General features: G+C 51.0%; 2 protein-coding genes across 2 annotated transcripts; one reads left to right on the forward strand and one right to left on the reverse strand.

The window, feature by feature from the left end:
• Positions 1–17: 17 nt before the first annotated feature.
• On the reverse strand, positions 18–6,290 carry LOC136939584 (E3 SUMO-protein ligase PIAS4-A-like). The gene is given in 12 exon segments (XM_067232181.1): positions 18–1,186; positions 1,188–1,284; positions 1,424–1,575; positions 2,046–2,206; positions 2,325–2,398; positions 2,753–2,858; positions 3,068–3,196; positions 3,449–3,539; positions 3,822–3,863; positions 4,449–4,533; positions 4,830–5,217; positions 6,244–6,290. Coding segments are annotated over 12 exon segments (1,506 nt in total). The 5' UTR covers positions 6,271–6,290; the 3' UTR covers positions 18–1,032.
• A 2,622-nt stretch (positions 6,291–8,912) lies between these two features.
• LOC136939583 (forkhead box protein E3-like) lies at positions 8,913–10,181 on the forward strand (the record flags this gene model as incomplete). The annotated part of the gene is made up of 2 exons (XM_067232180.1): positions 8,913–9,461; positions 9,595–10,181. Coding segments are annotated over exons 1-2 (1,136 nt in total), but the record flags the coding sequence as incomplete, so codon positions are not given.
• Between the last annotated feature and the right edge of the window lie 2,319 nt (positions 10,182–12,500).

Genomic DNA, 12,500 nt, shown 5'->3' on the forward strand with positions numbered 1-12,500 from the left:
GCCACGGAACCAGTACCTGCACCCCCCCCGCCCAGTTCTGAGTCTTAGGGCAAACGAGGACTACGGGAGCAGATGAAAATAAATGAAAATCACTTCACAATGTCTGCCTGCCTGTCTTTCTGACCAAGGTCATCTGTCGAGTGCCAGGGTGTAATGTGGCACACACACACACACACACACAGCCTAAGGAGATGGCGTGAAGTGATAGCACAAGAAAGATCATTATAACATCATCATCATCATCTAGTCTCTCCAGTGTTGACTTAGCTAAATAAAAACTACTTTTCCCGTGACCCCCTTCTCTCCACCCGGGTGTCAGCTACACTGTGGTCAGGTCTGCTGCGATTGGCTGAGGTAGGTTGTCATTTGACTAATGAAGATGGGGTTGAGCTGGGGAATAAAACAAACAACCCCCCCCCCCCCCCCGCCCCCCCAGATGCCCTGCTTAAAATGCTTCATCTTCAATCAGAAACACACCAGGACCACAGGAGAAGGGGGTGGAGGGGGGACGGGGGTATTTGCATCAAGTCCCATAAAAGTCAGCAAAAAAAAAAAAGAAAAAGAATTCTTCATGTTCCTTCCTGGTTGTTGTGGGTGCCTGACCTGTTGACCTCATGACTGAATGAAGGAGGTGGCCTCCCCCACACACTCGGCCATCGCTTGCAAATCCCGACAGGCGTCAAGAAAGGAGGGAGACGAGGACAGGAAGTGGTCTGGGGCCTGGACAGGAAGTGGTCTGGGGCCTGGAGGTCTCAGGGTGGAGGAGGAGGAGGGTGATCTGCTCAATAGTCTTTAAGATGCGTATAGTGTTGAAGGGGGCGAGGGTGGGCCATAAGTGTGTGTGTGTATGTCAATCTGGGCGTGCAGTATGTCCCTCTCGGAGAGGTGTGTGTGTGTGTGTGGGGGGAGGGGGGCAGGGGGGACAAATTGATTCCTCTCCTCGGGTCTATCATAACCCCCCCCCCCCCTCGCCCCTCCTTTCCCCTCCCTCTCCCTCTTGCGCCATCAGTCCGTGTCCATCCAGCCAGCCAATCAGTAGGCCGTGACCAGATCCTTGTCGTAGTCATAGCGACCTCGTTTGGGCTGGGGGCTGTCGGCGCTGTCCTCCGTGTCCTCGCTGTCGGCACCGCCCCCTTCCTCCTCAGACGACGAATCCAGCGTCAGATCCACCACGGCTCCTCCCCCGGCCCCTGACCCCGCCCCCGTGGACCCCGCCCCCCCCGGACTTCCCCGTCTGACTGGTGCTGCTGTGGGCAGGGGAGTGGCCATTGGCCTCTGGAACACCTGGGGGGAGGAGGAGGTGGAGAGAGGGGACAGAGGAGGAGGAGGGGGAGAAGAAAGGTAAAGAGGAGATCGAACGGTCACAATCATAGAGAAATCCTTCATTCCACCCCCCCCCATCCTCCCACCCCCCCAGACGTACAGATGTCCACCACGGGGTAATCTGGTGTGTTGCTGCTCTCTCTGTCCCGGTCCCTCTCCTTCTCGTCTCTGATTGGTCGCCACGAGCCGTCAGTCAAGTACTCGATCTCCTCTATGTCCTCGGGAGTCTCTTTCAGGATCTCGGACAGAAGACTGTCACACACACACACAAATACACACAGTGAGACAAGCTGACATATTTGTCCTTCAAGGACACACTACTGAATTCATTTACACGCTGTAACACCACAGTAACATGAAGATAAGATTGTGTCCGACGAAGCCGGCTGAGGCAGAGGAACAGACAAGGGACCACAAGCACCAACACTGATCTCCTCTGCATGTTCTAACAGACTCCAGAACATTCTACTGACTGTACATCCTGGGAGATGCAGGCTGAAGGTGCTCTGATTAGAATTCCTTGAGAATGACGTGCGTGTGTGTGTGTGTGTGTGTATATGTGTGTGTGTGTGTGTGTGTGTGTGTGGGGGGGGGGGGGGGGGGAGGGGTCTGGCATTGCTGGAGAAAGACAGACAGGCCCTGGCACGCACATGCCTGCGCGTGGGTGTACGCACGTGTGAGGAGACATTCGTGAGGATTGTGTGTGCGCGCGCGTGTCCTACCCGTCGATGGTGAGCAGTTCGAAGGGGGCGGGCTTGTCGCACACGGGACAGGTCCACGTGGGCTTCTTCTCGTTCATCTGCAGGAAGAAGACGGCGTCGAAGCACTGCAGGTGGGCGCAGGTCAGCACCCTGCAGGGCACGCCCAGGCGCATCTTCACCAGCTGGGAGGGAGGAGGGGATGGGGTCAGTTACCTGGGTTTCAACAGTCAGCTGCAGACCGGGTGTCACACGTCACATGACCCTGAGAGGACTGGACGGACAGCTGGACAGTTTAGTTACCGGGCAGATTAGGGACACTCTGAGGCCTGTGGTGGCGATCTCACTCTCTGGGTCGAAGCGGAGCTTGTCCTGAACTGTAGACACACACACACACGCACGAGCAACACACACAGGAAGGTGAACCACCATGACACTTTATCTCCTAACACTGGAAGAGAGGAGAAACTCAGGAGAGGAGGGCGAGAGAGGGAGAGGAGAGAAAAGGGGAGAGAGAGGAGAGAGGGAGAGGAGAGAGAAGGAGAGAGGAGAGGAGAGAAAAGGGGAGAGAGAGGAGAGAGGGAGAGGAGAGAGAAGGGGAGAGAGAGGAGAGAGAAGGGGAGAGAGAGGAGAGAGAATGGGAGAGAGAGGAGAGAGAGGAGAGAGAATGGGAGAAAGAGGAGAGAGAATGGGAGAGAGAGGAGAGAGAGGTGGGAAGAGAGAGTACTCACTGCGTTCGCGGCAGCGCTGGGCTGTCTCCACGGAGCACAGTTTGAGCTGGCTGAAGAGCTCTGCTGAGGTGAACACTCTGACCAGGTACACCGCTACCGAGTACCTCTGGGAGGGGAGGACGAGAGACAGTCATTTAGCCCTGCAGTAGTCAAGTAGCAGCCAGTCAACAGCGAAGCAAATGCAGCAAATGCAGCCAGCCAGTCGACCAACCGGCACAGTCAGCCAGTCAGTCAGCCAGCCAGCAAACAAGCCAGCCCGCCAGCAGCATTAACGTGGACACTGTGGGTAAAAGCACACTTGGTGAAAGGCCTCACCTTGCCGAAGTTGCCCCACGTGACGGTGATTCTGTTGGTGGCGGTGGAGAGGTGGAGCCAGGGCGTGACGTTGACGGGGCGGCAGGGCCGACGAGGCTCCACGCCGGGCTTGTTAGACGGGTAGTAACCCTGGAGAGGGGGAAAATGCAGAGAAAAAGATGATCCATCGGGTTAGGATGAAGAGCACTGATACCAGTATCCCTAACCTCCAGACGGGTGGGTGTGATGTCATCAACGTGCGCCCCAGGTTCCAAATCAGGTACCCCTCAAGTATCCTACAGATAAATGTTCTCCTCATGCTCCCCCACCTTTCTCTCCCCCTCCCCTCCCTCCAGACATACGTACCGGTACATGACAGTAGGACTGGTTAGACATACGTACCGGTACATGACAGTAGGACTGGTTCACCTTGACGGCGATGTTTGGAGGATACTGATCTTCCTGCAGACCGTTGGAGTCTGTGTAACAGATTCTGGAGCAGACAGGATTCAGGGTTATCATTGGTGCACGCCGGAAGAACCCGTCACCTCTAAGCCTATTAGACGTCACCCAAATGGCCCTCCGGCCTGTGACTGGCTGGCTGAGGTGTCTGTCATTCAGTGTAGCCTGGGAAACGGGCACTGGCAGCACCTTTGGGTCCTGTGTGTGCGGCATGCAGTGCCGAGAAAGAGTGTGCGAGTGTCATGCTGTGCGTGATCTGAAGTGTGGGTATGATGGTGTGTGTGTGTGTGTGTGTGAACTTCAGGTGACTCACCTCAGTACAACCTGGATTGATTTGATTCCAGGACGAAGCTCGCTGGGCAGGAGAGAGAAAGAAGTAGTTTGAGAGTAGTCCCTGAACATCCTGTTAACTTTCTTCCTACAACATGTTTAACTACCTGTTTCCGTCATGCTTCAGCCTGTTTAAATACCTGTTTCTATCATGCTACAGCCTGTTTAACTACCTGTTTCTATCATGCTACAGCCTGTTTAACTACCCGTTTCTATCATGCTGCAGCCTATTTAACTACCTGTTTCTATCATGCTGCAGCCTGTTTAACTACCTGTTTCTATCATGCTACAGCCTATTTAACTACCTGTTTATATCATGCTACAGCCTGTTTAACTACCTGTTTCTATCATGCTACAGCCTGTTTAACTACCCGTTTCTATCATGCTACAGCCTGTTTAACTACCGGTTTCCTTCATAGTTACACCCTGTTTACTACCTGTACGAAAGTCTCCTCCACCTGTCATCATCCACACACACACCAGTCATCCAAACTGTCTCCTACAACTGTACACGACCTTGAGCATGGGGCCCATTCAAAGCAGTGGAGTGGTCTTCTTCTGTGGTTCATCGGAACGGCGTGTTCTAAAGGAAGCCCCTCCCCCTGCTCACCTGGAGGTGCGGACCTGCTCCACCTGGCTCTGCGTCAGCTCAAAGACACACTGGCTGTCCTGCAGCTTCTCGTTGTTCTGGGCAACTGGAGAGAACGGGAGAGAAGCAGAGCAGAGGAGAGTCACATGACCAGACGACCACATGTCAGATGACCAGAATATATACACACAATATACACACATATACACACAATATATGCCACATAAGGAGAGGTATGGTAAATACTTAGTCACTGCGTAAAATCGACAAAATAAATGTCTTGGAAACTCACATAGCAACAAGAGCATTAGAAACAGCCACACAAGCATTCTGGAAACCTGACTATACTATAGCTAGCCTGTGAGACAGTGACTGTGTGTGTGTGTGTATGGAGGTCCCTACCCAGCTCTGTGGGGCGCAGCAGGGTCTCCATGGTCTGGTAGAAGGGCAGAGACACCAGCTTGACCTCGGGCACAGGCGTGGGGGAGGCCTTTGCCAGGCCACCATTGAGGTAGTCAGCGCCCTGAGAGCTGGCGGTGGGGGAGGAGCTTAACGACGAGTACGCCACCGGGACCCCTCCCTCCGGGCGGCGGGCCGCCAGCCAACCGGACGCCTTTGGGAAGCGTGACTCATACAGCTGACGGATGTTCTTGAGGAGCTCGGGGCTGTACTCGGTCTGGACCAGACGCAGGGCCCGGCCCACCAGGTCCTGCTTCAGGCCACTCTTGCTGCGCCCCATGGAAGCCAGCAGGGTCTGGAGGTCTGACACCCGGAAACTCTTCACCATGTTCTACAGGAGGAGAGGATAGGGAGGAGGAAGAGAGGGGGGAGAGACCGTTGGGGAGAGGGGGTGAAAGGAGAGATGAGGGGGTGAAAAGAGAGGAGAGATGGGAAGGGGGGGAGAGGTGTGGGAGGCAGAATAAGACAGTAAAAGAGAGAATGCGTTACTGAAAAGAGGAAGGGACAGCTGGGTTGATATTGGTTCGAGAATCCAGAGCTGGTTTCTTCTGAGCTGCGTTCAAAACATCAAATAAACACCGTGTCCGTACAGAAAACGATGCTAGATATGGCTTACTGTCAGACTTCAATCATGCTATTCTGTCAGACATCAGTACATGGCGGTTCTACTGTCCATGCTGGCTTTTCTGGCTTTTGGCTGTTCTAGAATCCAACAACCCTGTGCTCCAGAGGCACACACTAAAACCGGCTCGGTTTCCACTGCTAACCGAATCTAGAGACTCTAGTGGAGGCGCATGAATGCCACATTTTACAGCGCCAAACTCAAATGTTTTGCTAAAAAAAATTGACACACCATACAATCCACCTATTTGAAGTAATTAATGGCTTAAACTGAACTGAAGAGATCCAAGCCGTACATGTATCTATCCGGAACGGCGGAAAAGCGCGAGGCTGTCTTTCACTTTGACAAGGGGGTAGCTTTTGTTGTCATGCCTCACTAGTGTAAATACGTCTATTTGCAAGGTTGACGATTGGGGCGAGCAGTCAGAATCGCTTGTATTGTTCAAATAAAGCCTGGATTGATAGTGCTTCACGCCAACTCCCTACTGATGAATGTTTTCGTAGTCTCATCATTCATTTTTCTGCGTCTCTTGTGCTTATAGCCAGCATGCTAGAGACGCGCACTTACAGCCCGAGCCGACCCGTCTCCCTACAGCGCATTTGTAACAATATCGACACTAAACCATTGTTTACAGTACTGAAACAAAGCCCTCCATGTTTCCCCTGACCAACCGACACCGTTCCCTTCCCAAAGCATTCCTCTCCCAACCACCCGAGCGAGCGGAGCTGTACTTGCCATCGCTTCCACCAGTTCGGCCGCCATCTTCGTACAGCAGCCCCGCGAGAGCCAGAGCCGAAGGCAAGTACTTCACCAATGAGAGGCAGCGGAGTCGCTAGTCGACGGTTCTCAGCCGCCAATCAGAACGCGGCCTGGACATGAGCCTGGGGGAGAAAGCTCTAAGTAGGCGTGACAAAGGTTTTTTAAAGTGACAGTCCAACTTTTAAAAAATACTAAGAGACAGGCGTACCCCCTACGGTAGGCCTCGGTGTCAGGAATAAGCAAAAAGTGTTAAAGTATTTGAACATTTACATACACTTAGTTTAATAGTGTTGCGCTTAGTCGGAAGTACACAGTGAAAACGGTTCAAATTGTGCAGCCGAGAAAAGCCCGCTGTGATCCTAAGACATGGACACATGGCACATTCAATTCCCGTCCGAGCGAAATATTCCACTTCGCGATTTACATACAGCCATTGCTTATCGAATAAATGCTTTGTCTATTTTTAACAAGAAATAAAAAGAACCACAGGTAGCCAAATTATACACCGTAATCACAAACACAATGGGCCGGAACCGGCCGTTGTAGAGGAGATTGACATTAGGTTGTCAATGTCACAATGTAATGCACTGATGGATTGGAAAACAAGAACACATCGGATCAAATCGGTTGCTCGTTGGGCAAAGGAGATCCACATTCGTCTAGCAAAGATCCATTTCTGGTTTTTAAAAGTTATTCATTTGTTATGAAGGATAGGCATTGATGCATAAAATCAGTTGACCCGCTAATTACACAGTAATATGATAACATAATTTCTATCCTATTCCATAATTCCAATATTAGACTACTAGACATACATATACCAAAACGTAACCACAAACAAATGCAGGCCCCAGTCAATGATGGTCTCCACATTCGAATCCTGAAAAACTTATTGGGTTTGTGTTTCATAATTAGTTTGAGGCACTATGTGGTAGGTTACTATAGAGATCACTGAGATGTGATTACTTTGCGATGTACCTTGTAAATACAGACTGTTCCTTGTTTCTTATCACAGAGATAGCCTACAGTATCATTCTTGATATTCCGCTGTACTTTCTGTATGCATTGTTGGATAAAGCGTCTGCTAAATTAATAACATGTAGGCTAATATAATCTAACCCGGGACGATTAAGTCTAACATGTCAACTGATTAAGGAGATGCATGCTGGACACGTCGGAACAGGAACCCCAGGCTGTTACCGTCATACCAGACCTGCATGTGTCTCTAAGTGACAATAGCGGACAACAGGGCCAAAAAAAAAAAGAAGTGCTGACCGGACTGCGTTCCGACTCTGATCCCAGCAGATGACAACTTTAGAAGTTCTGGTGTTTGGTCACATGGGGGCGCTGTAGTCCACGGTTGGTAAACTCCATTCTCCTTCCTGACAGTACTTGAATATACCAGACAGTGTGTGTCCTCTCACAGTCCACCAGCATTCATGAACATGGAACTACTTAGGACACTATACATCATTAATGCATATTTGTTTGTCGTCTTTTCCAAACCTGTAAAAGACACTACAGGAAACATAAGGTTGAAGGCGTTCTGAGAAGTTAGAAAATTAGACAGGTTACAATGAATAGCATAGAATACAAAATAACATAGTAGAACACATCATAGCAGGACAGAGTAGAGTAAAGTAGAATAGAATAGAATGCTACAGAACAGACAGTCCCATTGTTTGGGAACTGTGTGATAACACTCAAAAAGAAAATAACTCTTGTTTTACTTGTACCACCATTGTCTATTATCTACTAAACCGAAATATTTGAGCTCTTAGTCAAGGTCACTCCCTGAGTTGTGTACCAGCCAGTCAGTACCAGCCAGCCAGCACCAGCCAGTCAGATCCAGGCAGCACCAGTCAGGCAGAACCAGTCAGCCAGCCCCAGCCCTGCGCAATCGCGAGGACCAGGAATTCAGGGCTTGCAGTTGGATGCTTCCACGGACATGTTGATTCGTTCATTATGCCAGTTTAGAAGCATGTATGTGAGAAAGCTGTAGGCCCCAGAGCATCCCCCAGAACCCCCTCACCCCCGGCCCCCCTGCCCCCGGCCCCCAAAGAGGATCACCACACCCAGCGGCCCTCGGAGACGGCACCACCATCCTCGACCCTCGGCACACCATGCTCTACTAAATCTGACTGTTTAATCTCCCGTAATTACACAGATTTGCTTAAGGTAATACAAAATAATCTCAGTGGATGGGACCCCCTGGCTGGCCTTGCCCTCTCCCCCCTCCGCAGGCCTCTCTGGGAGGGCTGCTTAAATAGGGACATCCTCCGCTTCTCCGGAGCACTGCTCGAGTCAAAGGTCTGAAGGACGGAGCTGAGGAGAGGCAGGTACCAGAGGGAGACCAGAGCGAAGCCAAAGAGAGACCAGAGAGACACCGGAGTGACCAGAGAGTAGAGCTGTGCAGTGAGAGTGTGCAGAGCTCTTACAAGACCTGCAGTCTTTCACGGTGTAAGACTCAAACCAAGACTTGCTGTGAAGAAACCAACGATAGCCTCTTATCTTGTCTCACGAGGGCATCGGACTCTGCCCCTTTCTGAAGGGATCTCCGCCTGTCCGGAGAAGAAGGGGGTCAACCGATCAGTATCTGTCCCAGAGGAAGAGGAGGTCTGTAGGCTTCAGCTCCAGGGGAGACCATGGAGGAGGGCAGCTCCTGCAGCAGGAGCAGGGAGAGACTGGGGTTGAGATTCACCATTGACTACCTGCTCTACAACAAGGGGGACAAGCAGGGGACCAGAGATTACTCTGAGAGCCCTATTGACAAGAAGGAGCAGATGGAGGAGGTATGGGAGGAGGAGATAGAGGAGGAGAAAGAGGAGATGGAGGAGAAGGTAAAGATAGAGGAGGAGGTGGAAGAGAAGGAGGTGGAGAAGGTAGAGGAGAAGGAGGAGGGGGAGGAGGAGAAGAAGGAGGAGGTGCTAAGTCCACGGGACTCCTCAGACCGAGAATGGAGGAGCCCCAGATGCCAGGGGGAGGAGCTTGAGAGTTCAGACCAGGAGAACCAGGAAGTGGAGGTGCCCGAGGAAGAGAATCAGAACAACAAAGGGAGCCTGGAGGAGGACAAACCCGTCCATTCCTACATTGCTCTCATCTCCATGGCGATCCTGTCATCCTTGGAGAAGAAGCTTCTACTGTGTGATATCTACCAGTGGATCATGGACCATTATCCCTACTTCAAGAGCAAGGTTGGTCTCCTCTCAATTCGCATTTACATTTGACATTTTGCTCAACGAGCTGACTCGTTTATCCAAAGCGACATGCAAACAGTGCATGTAAAAAAGTACAGCAGGAAATAAAGGATCTGTTCCCCTCCTCCAGGACAAGAACTGGAGGAACAGCGTCCGCCACAACCTCTCCCTGAACGAGTGCTTCATGAAGGCCGGCCGCAGCGACAACGGGAAGGGGCACTTCTGGGCCGTCCACCCCTCCAACTACCGTGACTTCTCCAACGGGGACTACCACCGCCGCCGAGCGCGAAGGAGGATCCGCAGGATGGGGGCCCAGCCCCCCTATGCCCCCTTAGGCACCCCCGGACCCTACTGCTCCCCCCTCCCCCGGCTCCGGGGCGCTGGGGGGCCCTGCTGGTGCTGCCCTCCTCCAGCCCCCCTCCTCCCCCTGTCCTGCCTTCCCCCTTGGGTGTACTGGTGCTGGGCTGGGCTGCAGAAGAGGAGGCCCCCCGGGCTCTTCGCCCCCACCCTCCAGGCCCCCATCCTCCAGGCCCCCATCCTCCAGGCCCCCACCCTCCAGGCCCCCATCCTCCAGGCCCCCATCCTCCAGGTCCCCACCCTCCAGGCCCCCATCCTCCAGGCCCCCATCCTCCAGGCCCCCATCCTCCAGGCCCCCCATCCTCCAGGCCCCCATCCTCCAGGCCCCCATCCTCCAGGCCCCCATCCAGTTTGGCTGAGGTAAATAAAGAGGTGAATGAGAGGAGAAGAGGTGGAAATTAACGAAAGAAGAGAGAAGAGGATGGGAGGAGGAGAGGATGAGAGGAGGAGAGGAGGAGAGGAGAAAAGGATGAGGACAGGAGGAAAGGATAAGAGGATGAGAGAACTTTGTAAATCCCGACAGACGATGGGCAGGGTGGACATGATCAAAAGTGTCTGGTAAATGAAGGCATTAGGAAAAGTGAATACATGCTTGATACCAAAGTTGAGATGTTATGGGTGGTTTCATGTTTTTGAGTAAACGTTACACTCTGATATAGATATGCACTGATACACTGTATAAACTTGATGCTGCTGTAAATAGGTTGTAATCATATTGTATTTATTTCTATACTATGTATCATGACTTGTGACTTAATAAAATTAAAAAATTAAACAACCAACCATTTTCTTCATAGTCTAAAGGATGTTACACACCATCAGAACATCCCTTAACAGTCTGTTTGTGTTTGTGTGCTTGTGTCTGCCTCAGTATGTGTGTGTATGCATGCCTATGTGTGTGTGTGGGGTGTGTGTGCATGTGTGTGTCTTCCTTAGCATGTGGGTGTGTGTGTGTGCCTCGGAGGGTGTTGGAGCAAGAAGGCGAGGCCCCCCTAGGAAAGATGTGCCCCTCCCCTTCCCCCACGTAGGGATAACAACACAGATAATCCCACCAATCCCAAGAAGTTTCGGAAAATAGGCAGATTATCACACAGTGTAATCTACAACCTCTCCCGCAGGGAGGAACGACCATGGGGGGCCCAGCGAGGGAGGGAGGAGAGGAGGGGGAGATAAGGATAGGAGAGGAAAGGAGGGGTTGATGGAGGGAGTAGAGGAGAGGAGGGGCGATGTGGAAGAAGGGAGGAGAGGAGGATGTCAGGAGAGAGGTGAAGAGTGGATGTTACCAGAGTCCGCACAATGATTACCACACAGACTTGACCAGTTTAACTATGATAAAACAACAAAAACTCAAATGTCACAAACAATGTTTGAGCTATCCAAGTTTTTGGGAATTGGGAAAAAAGTTCAATCATAACTTCATCTATGTGTAAACGTCTTGTATAAAACATATAAATTATGTATGTGAGACACCGTTGGGAAATATCTTCATACAAAGCTTTGTAATCTCAGGGTGAAAAACCTAAACAACAAACGATTGAACCGTCCTAAAAAATGTCAATTATGACCTGTCAGACAATTATGACCTGTCAGTCAATTATGACCTGTCAGTCAATTATGACTTGTCAGTCAATTATGACTTGTCAGTCAATCCATCAATAGTTTGGATGATTCCTTTCTGCTTGACATTTCCATTGAGCGTGTGTGTGTGCATGTGTATGTGTGTGTGTGTGCATGGAGTAGTGTGTGTGTGTATGTTGGTGTGTGTGTTTGTCTCAGTTGATCTGGGAGCAGAGCTCCAGCAGTTATTGAGCAACTGAATAAAACAAATATTTGACAAGCAATTAGATTACAGAAAGAAACTAGAGATTTGCTAGTTCGGGGGGGGTGAAACAGGTCTCCAAGGTTATTTTAAACTTGAATCTTTTTATTTCTTTTTTAGCATGGATACAAATCCACCCGATTAATTTGTTTTATTCCACAAATCTCCCTATTCATTATGGGTAAACTAATTGGGGCGCTAATTTGTTTAATTCCCATGAATTGCTCTCTGCATCAAATCCTCTTCATTTTGCCAGCTTTAAGGCTTTAATTCTCTTGCATGTACTTAGCGCATGCTGCTTGGAAGTAGGGCTTTAAACAGGTTGCCTTCACCATACACAGACACACACACACACAGACACACACACACACACACTCATCTATTTCTTAAAACAGCCTAAAAAATGTAACAGCTGCCAAAAATGTTAGAATCAAAAGAGGAACAACTTGCACACGCACGCACACCAATACACACACACACACACATACAAACAAATGCACATACACACAACATTTGGAGTGTTTTAAGTGCAGGAGTTTTAAGCCGCTGACACACACACACCACACACATACAGGTTTGAGTGTTTTTTATCTGCTTATTCTAATAAGATGTACGGCGGGTGCGGTGGGGGTGGTGGGGGTGCGGTGGTGGTGGTGGGGGTGCGGTGGGGGTGGTGGGGGTGCGGTGGTGGTGGTGGGGGTGCGGTGGGGGTGTGGGGGGGGTGCGGTGGTGGTGGTGGGGGGTCTGGATTAAAGCACAGGCCTCGCCCCTTGATGCACCAGAGAGTGATCTAAGAGGATCACGCCCGCTGTGACGCTGACAGAAACATTCTGGCCACGGCTCTGAGACAAGCTCCTAGT

Source organism: Osmerus mordax, unplaced genomic scaffold (genome assembly GCF_038355195.1).
Source record: "Osmerus mordax isolate fOsmMor3 unplaced genomic scaffold, fOsmMor3.pri Scaffold_249, whole genome shotgun sequence".
NCBI lineage: Eukaryota > Metazoa > Chordata > Actinopteri > Osmeriformes > Osmeridae > Osmerus > Osmerus mordax.